This window comes from Nicotiana tabacum, chromosome 17 (assembly GCF_000715075.1).
Source record: "Nicotiana tabacum cultivar K326 chromosome 17, ASM71507v2, whole genome shotgun sequence".
In the NCBI taxonomy this organism is placed as follows: domain Eukaryota; kingdom Viridiplantae; phylum Streptophyta; class Magnoliopsida; order Solanales; family Solanaceae; genus Nicotiana; species Nicotiana tabacum.
This window is the reverse complement of record NC_134096.1, coordinates 4,044,381-4,066,514: the sequence shown is the minus strand read 5'-3', so window position 1 is coordinate 4,066,514 and position 22,134 is coordinate 4,044,381. Positions and strand designations below refer to the sequence as shown.

Below are 22,134 nucleotides of genomic sequence, written 5' to 3'. Positions count from 1 at the left end.
CATTATAAAAATGATCTTGGTAATAAATACTAAGCGATCAATTAGAGATTGCTTGAGCAATCATAAATAATAAATGAGTGATTTCTAGATAACATATAGGCAATCTATGATTTCATAAATAATAAATGAGTGATTTCTAGATAACATATAGGCAATCTATGATTTTACCGGATCTCCCACTTTATAAAAAAAGATCCTGGTAATAATTAATAAGCGATCAGTTGAAGATCACTTAGTCAATCATAAATAATACATGAGCGATTTCTAGATAACACATAGGCGATATGTGATATCACCACGATCTCCCACTTTATAAAAAAATGATCCCGGTGAAAGCTAATAAACGATCAATCAGAGATCATTAAAGCGATCATAAATAATACATGAGCGATTTCTAGGTAATACATAGGCGGTTTATGATTTACTAAGATCTGTCACTTCATAAAAAACAAATCCTGATAATAACTAATAAGCGATCAATCGAAGATCATCTAAGCGCTCAAAATTAATATATGAGCGATTTTTAGGTAACACATAAGCGATCTATGATTTAAACAGGATTTCCCACTTTATAAAAAAATGATCCCGATAGTAACTAATAAGCAATCAACCAGAGATAACTTAGGTGATCATAATCATAAATAATATATGAGTGATTTCTAGATAACACATAGGCAATTTATGATTTCACCAAAATCTCTCATTTTATAAAGGCAATCGGCTATATAAACTCCACATCAGCATATTGCAATACCGATATGATACTCAAGTCCCTTACGTTGCAGTAGATGATATCATTCTCCCAAAAATTCAAATGGCTAAAGAGTATTGGTGGCTTTTCACCAATACACGCCTGTTGAGTCAATCTTGGCTTTTGGAAATTGTACCCCCTCTAACGGCTACACAGTACACTAATTAGTGATGCAAATAATAGTCAACGATAAAGTAATTGAGCAAGTAGTTTTGGAGAAGAAAATTGCAGATAATAATTAATAGAAAAAAGATGAGAACACTAAATAACTTTTATGGTATTGTCATTGCAAAAGTAGTATGTATATTGATGTAGAAAAGTAAGAGTAGGTGGACTTCTTCAAACCGTGTAGAGAAAGACCATTATTAGTTTCATAGTTCAGCAACTGGCTTAAAGAAATAAGATAGAGACTTGGTCCAGAATTAAATTAGTTCAATTAAATGAGGCAACCCCACCTAAAAACCAAGAAAAATTCATAGTTTTCCTTGTTTGACTTATGCTTTTTTCCAGTTACAACAATATAAAGATGTAAACAAAAGAATGAAAATTTATTCTTTTAAGATATTAAACTTCAAAGCAGAAAAATGATCCATTGATGGAGGACAAGAAAGCCTATTCCATAGCCATTTCATTGGTGATTCTGTTGATCATAGGCGTCGTTATTGCTCGGCTAACGCTTAAACTTACAGAGACTTTTTTCCTCATATGTGGAGCTGATGTTGCAGCTATTGTTGCTGTCTTTGCTTTTGTTATAATCCGAAGGAAGTTCAACAGCAGGAGGCAATTACTAGTAAAGCAACTCGATTCAGATGGACGCGAGTTGAGGATAGAGTATAGTTTTCTTAGGAAAGTTGCAGGGGTTCCAACAAGATTCAGATTGAAAGAGCTGGAACAAGCAACCGATAACTTTGGTTCGTTAGTAGGTCGTGGATCATCGGCTTGTGTTTTCAAGGGCATCCTCAGTGATGGTGCAGCAGTGGCAGTGAAAAGGATTGAAGGAGAGGAGCGAGGCGATAAGGAATTTAAATCAGAAGTTGCAGCCATTGCCAGTGTCCAACATGTCAACCTGGTACGCCTATTAGGGTACTGTAGTGTTCCCCCCTCGGGGCCTCGTTTCTTGGTTTATGAATATGTTGTTAATGGATCACTTGATAATTGGATTTTTCCTCGAAGGAAAATCCGAGATCGCCCAAGTGGCTGCTTGTCATGGGATTTAAGATGCAGAGTTGCCTTAGATGTGGCTAAGGCACTTTCCTATATGCATCACGATTGTAGGTCGTGTATTTTACATCTTGATATCAAGCCTGAGAATATTCTTCTTGATGAGAATCACCGTGCCCTTCTCTCAGATTTCGGGCTATCAAAGTTAATGGGGAAAGACGAGAGTAGAGTTGTCACAACAATCAGGGGAACTCGAGGCTACTTAGCCCCGGAGTGGCTTTTGGAGAACGGGATTTCTGAAAAAAGTGATGTTTATAGTTATGGAATGGTACTTTTGGAATTGATTGGTGGAAGAAGAAATATACGCGCGGTTGATCAACATGGAAAAAATAATCCGGACAAGTCAAAGGCGAAGAAATTCATCTACTTTCCCAAGATTGTGAGTGAGAAACTGGCACAAGAGAAAATCATGGATGTTGTGGATGAGAGGCTCGTTGATGAGGTCGTTGCAGGAGGAGAAGTCGCAGAAATACAAGTGAAAAGATTGGCGTGTGTGGCGTTGTGGTGCATCCAAGAAAGGCCTCGGCTTAGGCCAACCATGGCACGAGTCGTGGAAATGTTGGAAGGGCGTTTGCCAGTAGAAGCGCCTGCACAGACGACAATGCCAATCGCTGACCTATTAGCAAATGACGAAGATCTTGATCATCATCCCCGGCAGCCTACAGCTAACCTTTCTTCTGATTCCACTTACTCTTTTACAATGTCTGTTCTCTCAGGAAGGTAGTACCAAGGCTACATCTTGGAATGTATCTGCTTCCTTCATTCTGCTTTTGTTTACACCAAATTATAAAGGTACACTGGGATGATGTTGTTGTTGATTGCTTTTTTGGGATCCATCCATGAGGATAAAGTATATGCATTTTGCGATTAAAAAGGGCAGCCTAATGCACTAAGCTCCTGCTATGCGCGGGGGCCGAACCACAAGGGTCTATTGTACGCAGCATTGCCTAACATCAACTTTTTCAGTTACGCCAAGACTTCCCTTCATACATTTTGCGAACAATGTTAAATTAAGTGGACTCCAAAAATCAAAATATTCAGTTGATCCGAGTACTAATGCGTGCCATCTACATTCAAATTTGAAATCAGGTTTATGGCACCTGATCTCCTTAGTCTGAAATTGTGTTTTGCACTTTTCATCAATGTGTACAATTTCAGGCCAAGGTAAACATATGAGTTTTGAAAGCATTGAACTCATATACAAGTACTAATGACATCAGATGAATGATCGAATTAACAACAGGTTTAAATCTCCCCTTAAACGTGATTTTCTTAATGACTATATTGTGGATATTATTATTTTTGTTGTGTTGTTCAAGACTTTTCCTCCAAGTAAAAGATAAGACATATGAAGGAGATTTATTCCTTTTAGGAGTTTTTTCCCCTTCTAGCAAGAAAGAAAGTCCTACTAGATTAGAAATTCAGGGCAAAACCCTAACAAATTTTGCCAATAAAAAATGTAAGATCGTGCGTTAGCACTCTTGCAACAAACTGATGCACTAAGACACGATGACTATTGATTTTCATGCAGCTGCTACGCCATTGCTTCTTCATACATACAAATTGAAGCTCAACCATTAACCTCAACAGGTATTTTCTGCAGATGGCTCAATTCGAATTGTCCAAAAATTGGTGGACGGAGTTATCCAGTACTGAAACACAAGATGGAGACATATCAGCTTATATTCCCATCAATGGTGGCTTCATTATTGATAGGACAAATCTGTATAGAAACAGAGCTCTTATATTGCGCAAAACGTTGGCTTATCTATTAGTCGCATCGGCTCCGCCGCTCAAATGAGTGTAGCCAGCAATTGAACCACAAGTTTATAATAGAATTTTAGCAATTAAACTATGCATGAATGTTAAGCTTGAAAACTGAAGTGTCGAGTAGTAAAAACATAGATTTACTGAATACAAGTTTTGTAATAAATAAGCCAAAAAATAAAAGAGTCGTCGACAGCAGGGTTCGAACCTGCGCGGGCGAAGCCCAACAGATTTCAAGTCTGTCTCCTTAACCACTCGGACATATCGACCTTGTTTTATCAGACAACCACGTAATTTATATTATATATTATCAATGAAAGTCTTCTGAAACTTTTGCGCCTATTAAAAGAAGTTACTTTGTTCCTTAATGTAGTCTCCGTTCATAGTAGTCAACTTCGTTACTTATAGGATTATCAATGCTATTGATTTGACTCCATACCAACACCTTTTTTTCATTTTAGAATGCTAATTGATTTCGTAACTTGAACATAGCTTGCTAGCCTTTTTTCTTATTAAGAGGCAAATAAATCTAATTGATCGTGAAGTCATCTTAGACTCCTATACACTCCAAAATAACAAAAACAAAAAAATTAGAGACGCAAAAATCAAATATGTCATACTCTCTCCGTTTTAATTTATGTGAACTCATTTGATTGGGTAAGGAGTTTAAGAAAAGAGAGAAGACTTTTAAACTTGTGGTGTAAAATGAGACACATATATTTTGTGTGAATATAAATCATTACATAAAGGTAAGTTATTTTCAAATAAGTAAAGATATTATTCTTTTTTATACGGATTAAAAAAAAATTCACATAAATTAAAACGGACAGAGTATTTAATAGCATAAAAATGTGACTATATCACTACATATTTATTCTACTATAATAGAAGTGCGAGTGCACTAGGTGGTCTTCGCCGACATGCCTGCTTTACCTCAAATATATTTGCCACTCCTTTTGTATATTATTACCCCAATTGCCATCACAAAGTTTTGTAAATATTTGAAACTTCTTAGTCATTCCTAGGGCCCATATTGTAAGCCCCAATTCCATTTGTGCTGTATTTCCCTGAATGTCTGCTTTGTAAAAAATAATTTTGTCCCTGCTTTTATATATTATTACTTCAATTGCTATTGTACATTTTAGTAAATAAAGAAAACATTTGAGGCATTTTTAAGCTTCAAATTGTCAACCCCAGTTGTGTTGTATATATATTATATTATTACTTTACTACTTATTAATAAGAGGGAGTAGCAAGCACCTAAAGGTGTATTTTGGTCATTTACTAGCTGACTCTTTGTATTAATATATCAACACGTGGATTCATTTTTTGACAGCTGCGAAGTAATTAACACACTTTACCAAAAACTCTTGTCTGCAAACAGACGTCGCCCTTCCCTTGCTCATCTTCTTCTGATCTTTGTACTTTGGCGGATTACTCTGGTAATTACTCATCTTTGTCTCTTGTAATTCTTCTATCATGACTTTCATCTACTGTACGGGTTTCGTCTCTTTGCTGTAAAAGTATGGATTTTAATTTTTGTTTTTAGAGTTTGAATTTATGGTTGTCATATACTTTGAAAATTTTACTGCTTTTCTTTGGTTATTGAATTAGTTGGCTTTATTATATATTTATACCCACTTTAACATATTGATTCTTTTATATGAACTTTTATCTCTGGGTTTCTTTTCTACGTTGTGACCTTTGGATTTCTCTTAAAGTTTTATATTTTTGAGTTTGCAAATCCAATTTATATGTTCTAAAAATTAATTTTTTAGTGTTTTGTGGGTTTTACATTTGTGGCTTTTGAATATTTTAAATTATATGTGAATTTTGCATATCTTAAGTTTTTTATTTGTGGGTTCTCATCCTAAGAGAAGCAAAAGAGTTAATACTACTTGATTAGCACATGTTCATACAGTAAACGAAATAGGTTAAAATACCAAGTCCTGATAATAAGCAATTCTTAACACAGTAGATTAATTTTCTATTGTTTGTGTTTGAAAAAAATTCTTGAACGACCAAACCTATCAGTTGAGTTAGCTTTTGTAAATTGGAATAACAAAGTTTTGCCTTCTTCAGTATCAATTGTTTATCGACACTGAAAAATCAATTTAAGATGACCTTAGCGATGCACTGTGCTGGGAATTGTCTACAATACAATCTCAAACATGTCTTAAAAGAGTAATGAGCGACTTAGTTTTAAGAAAGATAAAATAAAGGAAACACAAGAAAAATAACAATTTTCTTGTATGTGTTTGTTTGAATACGAATGAAAAGTTCAAAGGGAAGTAAAATAGTCATATTACAACTTTAAAATCTTGGCAGGGTTGCCAACAAAGATGTTCTTGCAGTAAAATTTTTAATGAATTGCACAACATTCCAATTATCCAAAAGCTAGAAAAATAGTGAAAAATTGGCTCTTCAATCCAACTTTTTGGACATAAATTGCGCATTAAATAATGGGTTTACAAAAAGCTTTAATCTTTAGTTAATTATTAGTTTTATTTGTTGTATTGGTCTACGATTTTCAAGTTAATTTGGTCTTAAACATCTTTGAGCTGAAGTTTGTGTTCCACATTTGACTAATGCTACCATGCTCGAAGTTTAGACTGCATTGAAGTAAATTGAAGTAACCTATGTTCTGCAGTAGCTAATACATCTTCTGCAGATGGCACAATAGTTGGCTGTCAACGGAAACATAACTGGTCACTACTCTATATTCAAATTTTATAAGTTACAACCTTTTTCATGTATTAATTAGAATGATTTGCATATTTAAGTACAACATCAATACAGCAAAGTGATCCACATGATCCATAGACGTCAGTTATTACGAAAAGAGGTTTGTCTTAGTCTAATCTTTTGACAATGCTAGCGATAGGTCTCACCAAGTCCTATTCATGCGTACTAAATTTAATTTTCTCGAAGTGCTTTTGTTCCAAAACTATATATATGAATATGCATGTTCGCTTCTTTTCCTATTGAGTATGGAATGTGGATGATTCAATGAGGGGCACAACAAAATAAGAAGGGCCAACGAGAAAAATGAGAACGTGAAAGGCTAAGATAGACAAAAAGAATCCATTTTTCTTCGATTTGTCATTCCAAATTCATGGAGATGTCATTGACTTTATAAATCACCTTATTCTACCAATATCTACTTAGATAAAATTGATAGATATCTTGTGGAATGGCCACATGATTCTGACCTCATCAGTTTAGAATTAGAATTTCGTGTCCCTCTGGCTTAAGGCAAATGTCATACTCGAGTATTCAAGGATGAGCTACGCGACTAGCTATTGAAAATTCCTTCATAACCTTACATCTTGCATATTTGTTATATAAATGAACTACTGTTGTTGAATGATTGTTACAGACATTTGCTCTTATTCAAAAAAAACTTAGGAGCATGTGACAGTACTACATGTGATTTTCTGTTGCTAGCAGGACTTGTGTGATATTCTTTCCAGAATTCCAGTCATTAAACAATTATATTTTTTCCGATGCTCGTATTCAGTTCAAACTCATTTACCAGCGTGATGAAATTCAGTTTTGCTCAGTAGTCAGTATCTATCTTGCTGCTTCCTTCAACCTTAGTTTTTCCTATTTTACATATGTGCCAAGGAAAGTCACCCTCAATACCCGAAATCCAAACGAAGGAAAACTAGGACTGAACTGGGAAGGACCATATCAGGTTCTCGAAAACGTCGGAAAGGGATCATACAAGCTCAGCATTATAAACGGCAAACAACTATCAAGCAATTGGAATGTGTCGCATCTAAAACGATACTACTGCTAAGGTACGACCCTCTCGTATTTGTTTACATTTCAAAACTAACCCCTGTAGAAGTCCGATCAGGAGCTAAGATGGATCCTTTAATACGAAGCCTTAGGTATGAAAGCACGCGTTGCACTCTTTTTCCCTTAGACCGGTTTTATCCCAAATGGGTTTTTCAGCAAGGTTTTTAATGAGGTAACCAATGATCGTGCTGTAATTGGAAACAATACGACAGTATCTGAGGCCTCTTTACAATCGACCTCGAATACTAGGGGGGGCTTAGCCCTCAAATATATCAAGTTCTGATGCAAGAAAATTATTTTGCAACAACGGAGTCCCAATAGGAGAAGTTGTAAGAGCCAAATGGTCAAAACGAACCATGCTCGTGTAGTTAGCCCGAGCCCTGACACAAAACATGAACGCATGTATAATGACTTGCAAATAAAGTTTTTCTTCTTTACCGATATATTATATCCAAGAAAACTTCCTCTATTTCGAGATTTATTACACAAACAGGATTGAGATAAATTTCCGAGTTCTAGGAAGCAGTCTCTCGACTACTAAGCCTACGGGCTACTTTTATTTCGAGTTCGAGCAAGCACTCACTCAACCACTACGCCTACGGGCTACATTACTTCGAGTTTGAAACATTCACTCGACCACTATGCCTACGGGCTACATTACTTCGAGTTCGAAACATTCGCTCTACTACTACGCCTACGGGCTACATAACTTCGAGTTCGAAACATTCACTCAACCATTACGCCTACGAGCTACATTACTTCGAGTTCGAATCATTCACCTGACCATTACGCCTAAGAGCTACATTACTTCGAGTTCGAATCATTCACCTGACCATTACGCCTACGGGCTATATCACTTCGAGTTCGAATCATTCACTCGATTACTAAGCATACGGGCTACGTTATTTCGAGTTCGAAACGTACACTCGACTACTAAGCCTACGGGCTACTTTTATTTCGAGTTCGAGTAAACACTCACTCGGTCATAAAGGCTACGAAGTCTGAATTCGATGAAATCGCCTAAATCCTTATGAAAACATTTTCAAGGCATGAATGAAATCTTCACAAGGCAAGAAAGCGCAAGCAAGTCAGTAAAAGAAAAAAGATATTTATATATATATACAAAGATTGTTTACATGATTAATTGCAATATAGAAACTAAGGGCTAAGCTTCTGGGTTATCACCGGAAGCGGTCTCTTCTCCACCGGGATCCCCCCGTTCTCGGACCCGCCATCATCGTCGTCGTCATCGTCATCGTCACCATCAGAAGCCAAGGCTTCAGCATCAGCTTCGAGTTCTTTGGCCCTTTTTATCTCTTCAGCAAGATCGAAACCTCGAGCGTGGATCTCCTCGAGGGTCTCCCTCCGAAAATGACACTTAGCAAGTTCAGCGACCTAATGTGCTTGAGTGTCAGCAGTATCGGCTGCCTCTCTTGCCTCTATCTGGGCAGCTTCAGCATCGGCCCGATAGACGGCCACGAGTGCATCTGCATCGGCCTTTGCCTTTTCGGCATCAGATTTGGCCTTGGCAAGTTCGGAGGCCAACCGAGCCTCGAGCTCCTCTATTCTTCTTGCTTGAGCCAGGCCTTTTCCCTTCATTATTTCAAGTTGGGTTTTCCGATGATAACTGGGCTCGAGCAGTTTCTTTCTCTGTAGCAAAGCGGTCCGTACTTTCTTTCCACTGCAAAGATTCTGGTTTTATCACGTCGACATCCTCACGAAGCTTCCCGATCATCTCAATTTTTTGCTGCAACTGTGAGACCGAAAAATTAGCCATCGTTCTGCTCAGACAGATCGGTTTGATCTTGGTAAGCCTTGGCCAACTCAGCTCAGAGGTCTTTTATTTCCTCTTCCCTTTGCCCTAAGAGAAGTTTTAAGGAGTCCCTCTCCTCGGTAACCCGTTGAAGGTCGGCTTCGTATCGACGGAGCTCGTTTTGGGACGGAGAATATGCTTCTCGATGAACTGTCGCTGCCTGCAAAGAAACAAGAAATGAAGTTAGAAACGAAAAGTAAACATAAAGGTAGTACTGACAAAATAATTTTAAGGCTTACCTGATTCAAAGCATGCTGCACCCCGTGAAAAAGATCTGATTCATCACTAGTACCGGCAACGTCCTCGATACCGGTAAACAGGTCACGAAAAGGATCATCTCCATCATGAGGCATGTCTAGATCGAGGGCCCCCAAAGCTTGGGCTTCCCGAATCACCCCTGCGGAAAAAGCGGGGAAGGTGGGTGAGTCTTCGATTGCTGCTGCCCCAAATGAATCACTTGGAGCATTCTCTTCGGTTCGAAGGGATTCAAGAGGGGCCCCTTCAGACATATCCCCCATTTGTTGGCTCCGATGGGATGCATCTTTGATCTCCGATAACTCAAGGACTCCACCCGATTCTTTCTCCGGTATACCCTCAGTTCTGGGCGGAGCTTTATGAAGCATCATTGATCCAGCTGTCAATGGGGCATCGATGATTCTCTTCGTTCGGGCCGTCAGCGCGGACCCATCGTTTTCTTCTTCATCATCATCTTCATCCCTTAGACGCATAACTGATTCTACGGTCAAAGGAATGGCATTCTTGTTCTGCTTACGAGCCATTATCTTCTTCGATTTTGGATCTTCGGGAACGAAGGCTCTTTTCCTTTTATTTTCCTTCACCGGCTTTGGGACAGAGGCCAAAGTTTCTTCCTCGTTGGACAAGGGCCTCAAAACCACATCTTTGCCCAAACCTGCATATGAAAATTTTTATTAAAATATTTGGAAAGCATATCGTTCGAATTATCAAAGAGTACGAGAAAGGGGCTTACCATGATTTTTGGCCTCCAACCGACCCTTTGACAAATCACGCCATGATCGTTCGGCGTATGTGGAGGTCAAAACAAGAGCTCGTACCCAATTCTTGAGATCGAGAACTGCTCCGGGCATCCAGGAAACCGCTGCATCACAAAAAGGAGTATCGATGAGAAAAGAAATGAAAAAACAAAATAGAAGGAAGTAACAGCAGGATCACACTTACGTTTCATATTCCACTCCTCGGGAAAGGGCATCTTTTCGGTCGGGATCAGGTCCGAAATCCTCACTCGAACGAACCTGCCCATCCAGCCACGATCCCTGTCCTCGTCAATGCTTGAGAACAGGGCCTTGGTAGCCCGACGCTGAAGTTTTATTAAGCCTCCTCAAAAAAGTAGAGGACGGTACAATCGGATAAGATGGTCAAGGGTGAACGGCATCCCCTCGATTTTGTTCACAAAGTATCATATCAAGATAACGATCCGCCAAAAAGAAGGATGGACCTGGCCTAGGGTTATTTGGTATTGACGACAAAAGTCAATAATAACAGAATCGAGCGGACTTAGCGTGAAAGGGTAAGTATACACACTCAAAAACCCTTTTCACGTAAGTGGTGATATCTTCGTCAGAAGCAGGAATTATTATTTTTTTTCTCCCAATTGCAATCTTTCTTTAGCTGTTTGAGGTGCTTCTCGGTTATTGAACACATGTACCTCGATACTGGCTCACATCGGCCAGGGACCGATGAGCCTTTATCGACCTTAAAATCAGAAGTAAGAACACATGCCTCGGAAACGCACTCCTCAGGCCGTAGTTCTGCCGGTGTCTCATCGGCGGCACACTGTAAAGATGAAGCCTTCTCTTTCTGAGGAATGGTTTGTGATGTTTTCGCCATTTTCGAAATCAAAGGTGAGGAATAGAAGAAAGTGACAAAGATTTGGTAAAATTGAAGAGGGGCTTTTGCAAAGAGAAATCACAAATTTGCGGGTAAGTTAGAGAATACGAAAAGGGACTTGCGAAATTTGGAAGATGTAAAAGTGGTAAATGATAAAAGGAAGGGTTATTTATAGGTTTAAGCAATGGCGGTTCAGTATCAGCGGTGGCCGACCACCATCTGACATGCATTAAATACCTTGAAAGAATAAATCGACGGGACAGTTATCACGTGCGTCATGATCGAGCCCGATGAAAACGTCAGCTTATAATCCGATCGAGCCGTTGAAAATCATATCGTTTCTCACCACATTCTTCCTGAGAAACGAGGGGACTATCTGTATACGGTCGAAATAGATTTCGGCCTTCGTACGTCTGATCGAGTTCAAAAGATAATCGATCGAAGTGAGACTTCGAGATGGGTTCCGAAGATGGTACAAACAAGCTTCGAACCCGAGGGGCCGATCAATGTCGAGTTCGATACCATTATCAAGCTCGAATCCAAATCGAACTATGATGCAAAGTAAAGTTATCAAGCTTATGATCCAAAGACCGACCAACATTGACCCCAAATCAATTCAAGGGTTCGAGTCATAATCGAGCTCAAGCCAAGATCGATAGCTCGAGTCAGAATCGAGCTCAAGACAAGATCGAGAGCTCGAGTCAAGATCGAGCTCATAGACAAGAGCCGTTGCAATCCCACTAGAGGAGAGGATCTTGGCAGGAATTGTGAAAAAGTTGATTTATCATGGGTCTCCCACTGAGTATTTTTAATTATATCTAAAGTAAGTTTCCTCTACTATAAAGGGGATGGTTATCATTTATGTAAGGGGCATTATAAACGGAAAACAACTATCAAGCAATTGGAATGTGTCGCATCTAAAATGATACTACTGCTAAGGTACGACCCTCTCGTATTTGTTTACATTTCAAAACTAACCCCTGCAGAAGTCCGATCAGGAGCTAAGATGGATCCTTCAATACGAAGCCTTAGGTCTGAAAGCACGCGTTGCACTCTTTTTTCCTTAGACCGGTTTTATCCCAAATGGGTTTTTCGGCAAGGTTTTTAATGAGGCAACCAATAATCGTGTTGTACTTGGAAATAATACGACAGTATCTGAGGCCTCGTTACAATCGACCTCGAATACTGGGGGGCCTTAGCCCTCAAATATATCAAGTTCTGATGCAAGAAAGTTATTTCGCAACAACGGAGTCCCAATAGGAGAAGTTGTAAAAGCCAAATGGTCAAAACGAACCATGCTCATTTAGTTGGCCCGAGCCCTGACACAAAACATGAACGCATGTATAATGACTTGCAAAGAAAGTTTTTCTTCTTTACCGATATATTATATCCAAGAAAACTTCCTCTATTTCGAGATTTATTACACAAACAGGATTGAGATAAATCTCCGAGTTCTAGGAAACAGTCTCTCAACTACTAAGCCTACGGGCTACTTTTATTTCGAGTTCGAGCAAACACTCACTCAACCACTACGCCTACGGGCTACATTACTTCGAGTTCGAAACATTCACTCGACTACTATGCCTACGGGCTACATTACTTCGAGTTCGAAATATTCACTCGACTACTATGTATACGGGCTACATTACTTCGAGTTCGAAATTCACTCTACTACTACACCTACGGGCTATAAATCAACGATTTCGAGCAACACTCACTCAACTATCAAGCCTACGGGCTACATTACTTCGAGTTCGAGCAAGCACTCACTCGACCATTACGCCTACGGGCTACATTACTTCGAGTTTGAATCATTCACTCGACTATTAAGCCTACGGGCTACTCTTATTTCGAGTTCGAGTAAGCACAAACTTGACCATTACGCCTACGAAGTCCGAATTCGATGAAATCGCCTAAATCCTTATGAAAACATTTTCAAGGCATGAATGAAATCTTCACAAGGCAAGAAAGCGGAAGCAAGTCAGTAAAAGGAAAAAGATATTTATATATATATACAAAGATTGTTTACATGATTAAATGCAATATAGAAAATAAGGGCTAAGCTTCTAGGTTATCACCGGGAGCGGCCTCTTCTCCACCGGGCTCCCCCCCATTCTCGGACCCGCTCTTACTACCATCATCATCATCGTCATCGTCACCATCAGAAGCCAAGGCTTCAACATCAGCTTCGAGTTCTTTGGCCTTTTTTATCTCTTCAGCAAGATCGAAACTTCGAGCGTGGATCTCCTCGAGGGTCTACGAGATCGACACTTAGCAAGTTCAGGAGGTCAACCGAGCCTCGAGCTCTTCTATTCTTGCCTCTATCTGGGCAGCTTCAGCATCGGCCCGATAGATGGCCACGAGTGCATCCGCATCGGCCTTTGCCTTTTCGACATCAGATTTGGCCTTGGCAAGTTCGGAGGCCAACCGAGCCTCGAGATCCTCTATTCTTCTTGCTTGAACCAGGCCTTTTCCCTTCATTCTTTGAAGTTGGGTTTCGGCCGATGATAACTAGGCTCGAGCAATTTCTTTCTCTGCAGCAAATCGGTCCATACTTTCTTTCCACTGCAAAGATTCCGCTTTTATCACGTCGACATCCTCACGAAGCTTCCCGATCATCTCAATTTTATGTTGCAACTGTGAGACCGAAAAATTAGCCATCGTTCCGGTATCAAGCCCATAGGCTTTTAAAAGTATCATTACCTGCTTAGACAGATTGGTTTGATCTCGGTATGCCTTGGCCAACTCAGCTCGGAGATCTTTTATTTCCTCTTTCCTTTTCCCTAAGAGAAGTTTTAGGGAGTTCCTCTCCTCAGTAACCCGTTGAAGGTCGGCCTCGTATCGACGCAGCTCATTTTGGGACCGAGAACATGTTTCTCGATGAACTGCCGCTGCCTGCAAAGAAACAAGAAACGAAGTTAGAAACGAAAAGTAAACATAAAGGTAGTACTGACAAAATAATTTTAAGGCTTACCTGATTCAAAGCCTGCTGCACCCCGTGGAAAAGATCTGATTCATCACTAGTACCGGCAACGTTCTCGATACCGGTAAACAGGTCACCAAAAGGATCCTTTCCATCATGAGGCATGTCTAGATCGAGGGCCCCAAAAGCTTGGGCTTCCCGAATCACCCACGTGGAAAAAGCGGGGAAGGTGGGTGAGTCTTCGATTGTTGCTGCCCCAAATGAATCACTTGGAGCATTCTCTTTGGTTCGAAAGGATTCAAGAGGGGCCCCTTCAGACATATCCCCCATCTGTTGGCTCCGATGGGATGCGTCTTTGATCTCCGATAACTCAGGGACTCCGCCCGAATCTTTCTCCGGTATACCCTCAGTTCTAGGCGGAGCTTTATGAAGCATCATCGATCCAGCTGTCGATGGGGCATCGGTGGTTCTCTTCGTTCAGGCCGCCAGCGCGGACCCATTATTTTCTTCTTCATCATCATCTTCACCCCTTAGACGCATAACTGATTCTACGGTCAAATGAATGGCATTTTTGTTCTGCTTACGAGCTGTCCTCTTCTTCGGTTTTGGATCTTCGGGAACAGAGGCTCTTTTACTTTTATTTTCCTTCACCGGCTTTGGGACAGAGGCCAAAGTTTCTTCCTCGTCGGACAAGGGCCTCAAAACCGAATCTTTGTCCAAACCTGCATATGGAAAATTTTATTAAAATATTTGGAAAGCATATCGTTCGAATTATCAAAGAGTACGAGAAAGGGGCTTACCATGATTTTTGGCCTCCCACCGGCCCTTTGACAAATAACGCCATGAGCGTTCGGCATATGTGGAGGTCGAAACAAGAGCTCGTACCTAGTTCTTGAGATCGGGAACTGCTCCGGGCATCCAGGAAACCACTGCATCACAAAAAGAAGAGTATCGATGAGAAAAGAAATGAAAGAACAAAATAGAAGAAAGTAACAGCAGGATCACACTTACGTTTCATATTCCACTCCTCGGGAAAGGGCATCTTTTCGGTCGGGATCAGGTCTGAAGTCCTCACTTGAACGAACCTGCCCATCCAGCCTCGATCCCTGTCCTCGTCAATGCTCAAGAATAGGGCCTTGGTAGCCCGACGCTGAAGTTTTATTAACCCTCCTCGAAAAAGTCGAGGACGGTACAATTGGATAAGATGGTCGAGGGTGAACGACATCCCCTCGATTTTGTTCACAAAGTATCGGATCAAGATAACGATCCGCCAAAAAGAAGGATGGACCTGGCGTAGGGTTATTTGGTATTGACGACAAAAGTCAATAATAACAGAATCGAGGGGACCTAGCGTGAAAGGGTAAGTATACACACTCAAAAACCCTTTCACGTAAGTGATGATATCTTCGTCAGAAGCAAGAATTATTATTTCTTTTTTCTCCCAATTGCAATCTTTCTTTAGCTGTTTGAGGTGCTTCTCGGTTATTGAACACATGTATCTCGATACTGGCTCACACCGGCCAGGGACCGATGAGCCTTTATCGACCTTAAAATCAGAAGTAAGAGCACACGCCCCGGGAACGCACTCCTTAGGCCGTGGTTCTGCCGGTGTCTCATCGGCGGCACACTGTGAAGATGAAGCCTTCTCTTTCTGAGGAATGGTTTGTGATGTTTTCGCCATTTTCGAATTCAAAAGTGAGGAATCGAAGAAAGTGACAAAGATTTGGTAAAATTGAAGAGGGACTTTTGCAAAGAGAAATCGCAAATTTGTGGGTAAGTTAGAGAATACGAAAAGGGACTTGAGAAATTTTGAAGATGTAAAAGTGGTAAATGATAAAAGGAAGGGTTATTTATAGGTTTAAGCAATGGCGGTTCAGTATCAGCGGTGGCCGACCACCGTCTGGCATGCATTAAATACCTTGAAAGATTAAATCGACGGGACACCTATCACGTGTGTCATGATCGAGCCCGATGAAAATATCAGCTTATAATATGATCGAGCCGTTGCAAAATCATATCGTTTCTCACCACATTCTTACTGAGAAACGAGGGGATTATCTGTATACGACCGAAATAGATTTTGGCTTTCGTATGTCTGATCGAGTTCGAAAGATAATCGATCGAAGTGAGACTTCGAGATGGGTTCCGAAGATGGTACAAACAAGCTTCGAACCTGAGGGGCCGATCAATGTCGAGTTCGATACCATTATCAAGCTCGAATCCAAATCGAACTATGATGCAAAGTAAAGTTATCAAGCTTATGATCCAGAGATCGACTAACATTGACCCCGAATCAATTCAAGGGTCCGAGTCATAATCGAGCTCAAGCCAAGATCGAGAGCTCGAGTCAGAATCGAGCTCAAGACAATCGAGCTCATAGACAAGAGCCATTGCAATCTCACTAGAGGAGAGAATCTTGGCAGGAATTGTGGAAAAACTGATTTATCATGGGTCTCTCACTGAGTATTTTTAATTATATCTAAAGTAAGTTCCCTCTACTATAAAGGGGATGGTTATCATTTATGTAAGGGGCCATTTTTTAACTCACATTGTAATTCAAGCACCATATTCTCTTATATTCAAGAGTTACTCTTTTAAACCTCATAAACGGATTCATCTTGCTGAGTCCTAAAAATCGTCTTCTTTACAACTTTGTTTATTTTGCAGTCCATATTTGATATTTTCTTTTATCCTTATGGTTTGTATTAAGCTATATCACATATTCTTAGAATTACGTATAAATCCAACTCTATCCTTTTTTAAGATAAACAAGTATATATACATACATTAAAAGGAAATTTACCAAGAAGCCAGCGGCGAAGCCTGAAAATTCTATAAAGATGTTTACCCTTTGTCGGTGGGATGTACAGAGGTGTTCAAAGTCTATTATTTTATTAATAACAAATAATATTTTACTTTTCGGCAAAGAGTGTCCAGTTGACCACCCTTGGCCACACATAGCTTTGTCCCTACTGGCAACACAGAGTAACTTTTCGCAAAAGGGTATCAATTGACACCCCTTGGTTAAAGGTGGCTCTGCCATTGAATATAAGAGGAAAAAGAATGCTCGGGTTCGAGCCTTGGAAATGAAGAACTACTTAGTAGAGAGTGTCTTACCGTTTTAGTGTGTATACCCTGTACGAATCTTGATTGATCGACGGTGAATTTTGAATACTGAACATTTAAACCAAAAGAAAAAGGGAAAAGAATGACTTGACTATACCTGACCCAATTGTTTTGGAAGAGGTAATAACCAATTGATATTGTTGCTCTACTCAGTTCCACACGTCTGTTGCCTTTGACTTGAACTTATTATATAAAATTGGACAAGTTTAGGGATGTATATTTATGCAAGTTCAGACACGCTGCTAAACGCTTATCTATTGGAGTCAGTGAGTTCAAAATGTGTATTTTTTTTTGTATATGTTTACCTAGTTCGAGCCGTAAGCAATTAGTTCAGTTAAATCTACAAAATCCACCTATGATCTTTAGGTATGGACACAATTGTAGTAAGTGCAGTCAGTGGTGGATCCAGAATTTTATACAAGCAGGTTCAATCTAAGACGACGATAATCAATAGTATAAGCGGTGTCGAGCACGACAAGTAGGATTTGGTCACATCTCTTTCTTTTTGTTTTTTATTGTCATTTTCATTATCTTAAAATGAAGTCATTTTAAATTTGGAGCCTCTATATTTTTAACTAAGTCCGCACATATTCTTAAAAATGTACAAAAAAACTATTTACTTATATTTCTTAAACAATTTATCTATTTTTAACAAATCTTATTTCAGCAAATTCAAGATCTGTTAAATTTTAACAAATAAATTAATTTAAATAATTTAAAATTTATTAACTCTAAGAAATTTGACAAAATATAAAATCCATTTGTGAAAAGAAAGTAACAAGTTGCTATTATTTACGAATAGAAGACAATAAGAAAAGAGTTACAAACTAAACTAAATTAATACTAATAATTAAAGAAAGGGGGCTTATACCCTAAAGTAGAATTTTAATATAGACATATAAAAACTTTCAACATACTCTAAGAAAATATAAATAATTGCATGTTTTAGCAAAATTTATGAAAGAGATAATGAAAATTTACTTTGTAGAAGGGTTTAATTTTGAAGTAAAATAAAGTTGAGAGTAATTTTATTAAATTTAATTAGAAAAACATATAAAGTGAAATAGGAAAAGACAAATAGAAGACATTGGACATTTGAATGAAGTTTGGGTTAATTTGACCTGCAAGGCCCACTGTTGTAGCACATCTTCTATGAAAATACAAAAAGGGAAAAAAACAAAGAGCAAAATATTCACAATGTGAAAGTCGGGTTCGAAAACATGACCTCATTGAAAATTTGAACCCACACGTCCACTTGGGTTATACTATTTTTTCCAGAAATTTACTAATATACACAGTTTATTTTTTGAGAGTTCAGTTGAACCCGCTGTGGGTTACAGTGCAGTGTCCATAAAACTCCAAATTCATTCTTGCTTTTCTTCCATCATATAGATCCTTGTTTCTAAGATCACCATATATTTCTTTTTTACTATATGTAGCAGTATGTGGTTCTTTTGCATTTGGGTCTTTGTGTAAGTTCATCTTTTTTTTAAAAAGTCTAATGGTTATACCGGTGGCAAATGGGCGGGGCGGGTCAGATATGGGCGAGTAGAAAACGGATAATGCAAAAATAAATAAATTATCCGATCTGACTCATATTTAATACGGATAAAAAATGGGTTAACCGACGGATAATATGGATATCATATTATCCATAATTTTTTGAATATGATCACTCTTGGGAGAATTCTTAGTATCCCAAACTTGAGGAACCCCCAATTTGAGGCTTTACAATTATAAAAGTTAAACACTTTAGTTATTCATTGTTTATTTATAATATAATTTTTATCCATATTTGACCCGTTTTTAAAATATTCATTATATAACCCATTTTTAATAGATAATATGGGTGGATAATTATTTTTTTTTAACCATTTTGCCGCCACTACGCGTATATAATGGATCCGGGGTGGAGTTAATTGAACACAAAAATTATATGGATTTGGTTATATTTCCAAGTTTACTAGAAGGAAACACATCAATGTGATGTCGATAATACACTTTGATTAAATATTTCACTCCTTCATGTAATACTCATCTTGTAAACATAGTTTTGGAAGAAAAGTTTTAATATCCAACATATATATGTGCAGTTTTGGTTCGATATCAACATTTGGGGCTATGGTTGGAGCAATCACAAGCGGTCCAAATAGGCTGCAAAGGGGTAAACCAGAGAAGATTCCACTGTCGTCATAAGTGGAGACAGAATAAAACGTCCATAACAAAGTTATAATGTCTTGGCTGTTTGTTCATTATGGGAGCTATGATAATATTGGCATTCCTTGTTCTAACTATTGTTTGTTCCTTGTAATCCAACAGCTAATGATATGTGTTGGACTAGCAGTTGCCTTCATTATAGGAACTATGATGCAATGGATGGATGTTGCATGGCATTTGCCAATGGAATGATAAGGCGCGCCAAACAAAATGAGAAAAGGCGAAATGAACAGAGAAATCAAACCACAATAAGTTACACACAACTTTTCCTTTTTTCAGGCTACATGGCACCTTCTTCCTAGGCGCCATGTTCCGAAAGACAGTCTTATAGTCAAGCTCTATCATACGATCTAGAGTGTAAAAGACGGGTGACATTCCTAAAAGCCCAAGTAGTCTCCTAATTATAGATGTGGTCGATTGTACAACGATAAGGACTCTACTAGACACGGCTCCGAGACATCCTAGGACACTTTAAAACCTGAGGCTATGATTCTCACTTACTTCTGAATTGGACTATTTCGAATTTCTTGACAGGATTACCTTTGACAACCTTCAAAAGCTTCCTAAACTCCGATTGTTTTTTTTGTTTCAACGAAGATACTTATTCTCACTCATAGTAAAGCTTCTATTTTCATATACTGTCTTTCAACATTTTCAAAGCTAAAAATTCAGTTAACCAGCAAATGACAGGTCTATGGCCAGGTGGGAATTGGATTTCAAGTGCTTAAACAATTTGGTGGAATTAATGGAGTATGTTTCTACTCCAGTAGTATTTTTCAGTCCTCAGGTATCGATCCCTCATCATATAATATCGCCTCTTCTGATACGTAGAGGACGAAGAAAGAATTAATGTATAGCGCAAGAATTCAACGAACAGAACTACTATGTAATCGAGCACAAAATTGAAGTACTCTTTTTTCCCAGGATTCCCTTCTGATGTTGGAACTATAAGCTATTCAATTCCGATACTTTTCCATCTCGGTTCTATGGATATTAAGATACTTTGTTTCCTAAGGCTTCATGTGCCAAGGGTCTATCCGAAACAACTTCTCTACCCTCACAAGGTGAGAGTAAGGTTTGCGTACACACTATCCTCCCCAAACCCCACTTGTGGGATTACACTGGGTATGTTGTCGTTGTTTCCTAATATAAAGCTACCAATGTCTTTGTGGTAGGTTTCTACGACAGGACTTGTCGTCGGCTGTATGCTAATCGGAAGCTCATTCTATCTGAAGGCATAATGTCAAATCCAAAGAGTGTTTGAATCTTTGAGTTTCATTCTGATAAATTCTTCATGTGAAAGTTTCATTTTGGACCAGGAACATGAAATGGCACTAGAAGCAGCACCAGTACTTGTTTTAACAAGGCATACTGCTACAGTCACCAATTCTTTTCTTATAATTACACTGTTATTGAAGATATAATTAAACAAATAAAAGTGTGCCCTCTGTAACAATCTAAGTTTTTAGATGAGATGGTTACACAATTCAAACATATACCTCGCAACCAAGTTGAGAAAAGAAGAGAAAATAGGAGTTTCTTTGCTTTTACTTAATCTTATACTTGTATCTGGTTTGCAGGTTTATACCGGTTCCTTTTAAATAGGAATGGGAGCAATTTCCTGGGTTGTGATGTCTAAAGTACAATATAATCTACATTATTCCCTGTTATTTATTACTCCGTCTGGTTTCATTATATGTGGCAGTGTTTTATTGGATACGAAGTTTAAGAAAGAAAGTCTTTAGGAACTTGTGGTGCAAAAAAAATTTCATGACTATAAAAACATATTATTAAGGATAAAATAAAACGTTTAAGTTAAATACCTCTAAAATATAGAAATGTGTCATTCTTTATATATAACTATCTTTATAAAGATTTGCCACATAAAATGGAACAACAGGAGTATGAGAATTGAGATTCTTTGGTTTGGAGCATGGGCATGTACTTGCACTTTCAACTTTGGAACTCTTTTGGTAAGTAATTAGGACGATTATCATTTCTAACAAATTTAAAGAGTTTGGAATTATTTGTCGGTTCGGTTCTATGTGAAATACTCGTCTGGTCGAGGGCTTTCAAATACATCGTAAGCTAAAACATTAGGGGATTTCTACTCACGTTGATTTTAATACTTGCCGGCACTTTCATGCTGTATGTTTTTGTGATTAAGTTTGTACCTGAAACCAAAGGAAGAACTTTGGAACAAATACAGGTTGCTATAAAGATTCTGGATTCCACTGACTTTCTAGAAATTGATCCGGAATTGGGTCCATCACGTTTATTAGAAATGGGTAATAGAATAGTTGTGCTCGCCAAAAGTTATATATGTATTTTTTCAACCCTTTATTTGAATAGTTTTTTTTCTTCGGACCTACTTTTTTAATGTTTTTTAAAAATTAAAAATCGTACAATTCTCACTATCTTTAGCATAAAATTTGTGATATTAAAATTTGAATTTTATAAAATTTTGGCCACTGAGTTGTCTCCTCGGAGAGAATCATTTCTCTCTCACTATCTTTGGTAGCTTATGCTAGCTGGTGCAGAGTTTAACGAGTCCGGAACCAAAATGTGATTCTTTTGGATTCAAAGAACCAAAATATGTGGGGGGAAAAAAGCTGGTGACCATAATATATATAACGCCCTTTTAAA

At 38.5% G+C, this 22,134-nt stretch overlaps 1 protein-coding gene, 2 long non-coding RNA genes and 1 other non-coding gene across 4 annotated transcripts; 3 read left to right on the top strand and 1 right to left on the bottom strand.

The window, feature by feature from the left end:
* Window positions 1-1,151: 1,151 nt before the first annotated feature.
* LOC107803737 (putative receptor-like protein kinase At5g20050) lies at window positions 1,152-3,801 on the top strand. Its single transcript, XM_016627502.2, has 2 exons — window positions 1,152-2,764; window positions 3,576-3,801. Exon 1 carries the CDS (start codon window positions 1,347-1,349, stop codon window positions 2,694-2,696), a length of 1,350 nt encoding a protein of 449 aa, XP_016482988.2. The 5' UTR covers window positions 1,152-1,346; the 3' UTR covers window positions 2,697-2,764; window positions 3,576-3,801.
* Window positions 3,802-3,926: 125 nt separating this feature from the next.
* TRNAS-UGA (transfer RNA serine (anticodon UGA)) lies at window positions 3,927-4,008 on the bottom strand. The gene has a single exon. It is a non-coding gene; the product is annotated as a tRNA-Ser (tRNA).
* A 1,047-nt stretch (window positions 4,009-5,055) lies between these two features.
* On the top strand, window positions 5,056-19,648 carry LOC142171490 (uncharacterized). The gene is made up of 3 exons (XR_012701026.1): window positions 5,056-7,542; window positions 19,365-19,497; window positions 19,591-19,648. It is a non-coding gene; the product is annotated as an uncharacterized LOC142171490 (long non-coding RNA).
* Window positions 19,649-19,669: 21 nt separating this feature from the next.
* Window positions 19,670-21,799, top strand: LOC107803729 (uncharacterized). Its single transcript, XR_012701025.1, has 3 exons — window positions 19,670-20,275; window positions 20,413-20,552; window positions 20,664-21,799. It is a non-coding gene; the product is annotated as an uncharacterized LOC107803729 (long non-coding RNA).
* The last annotated feature ends 335 nt before the right edge of the window (window positions 21,800-22,134 follow it).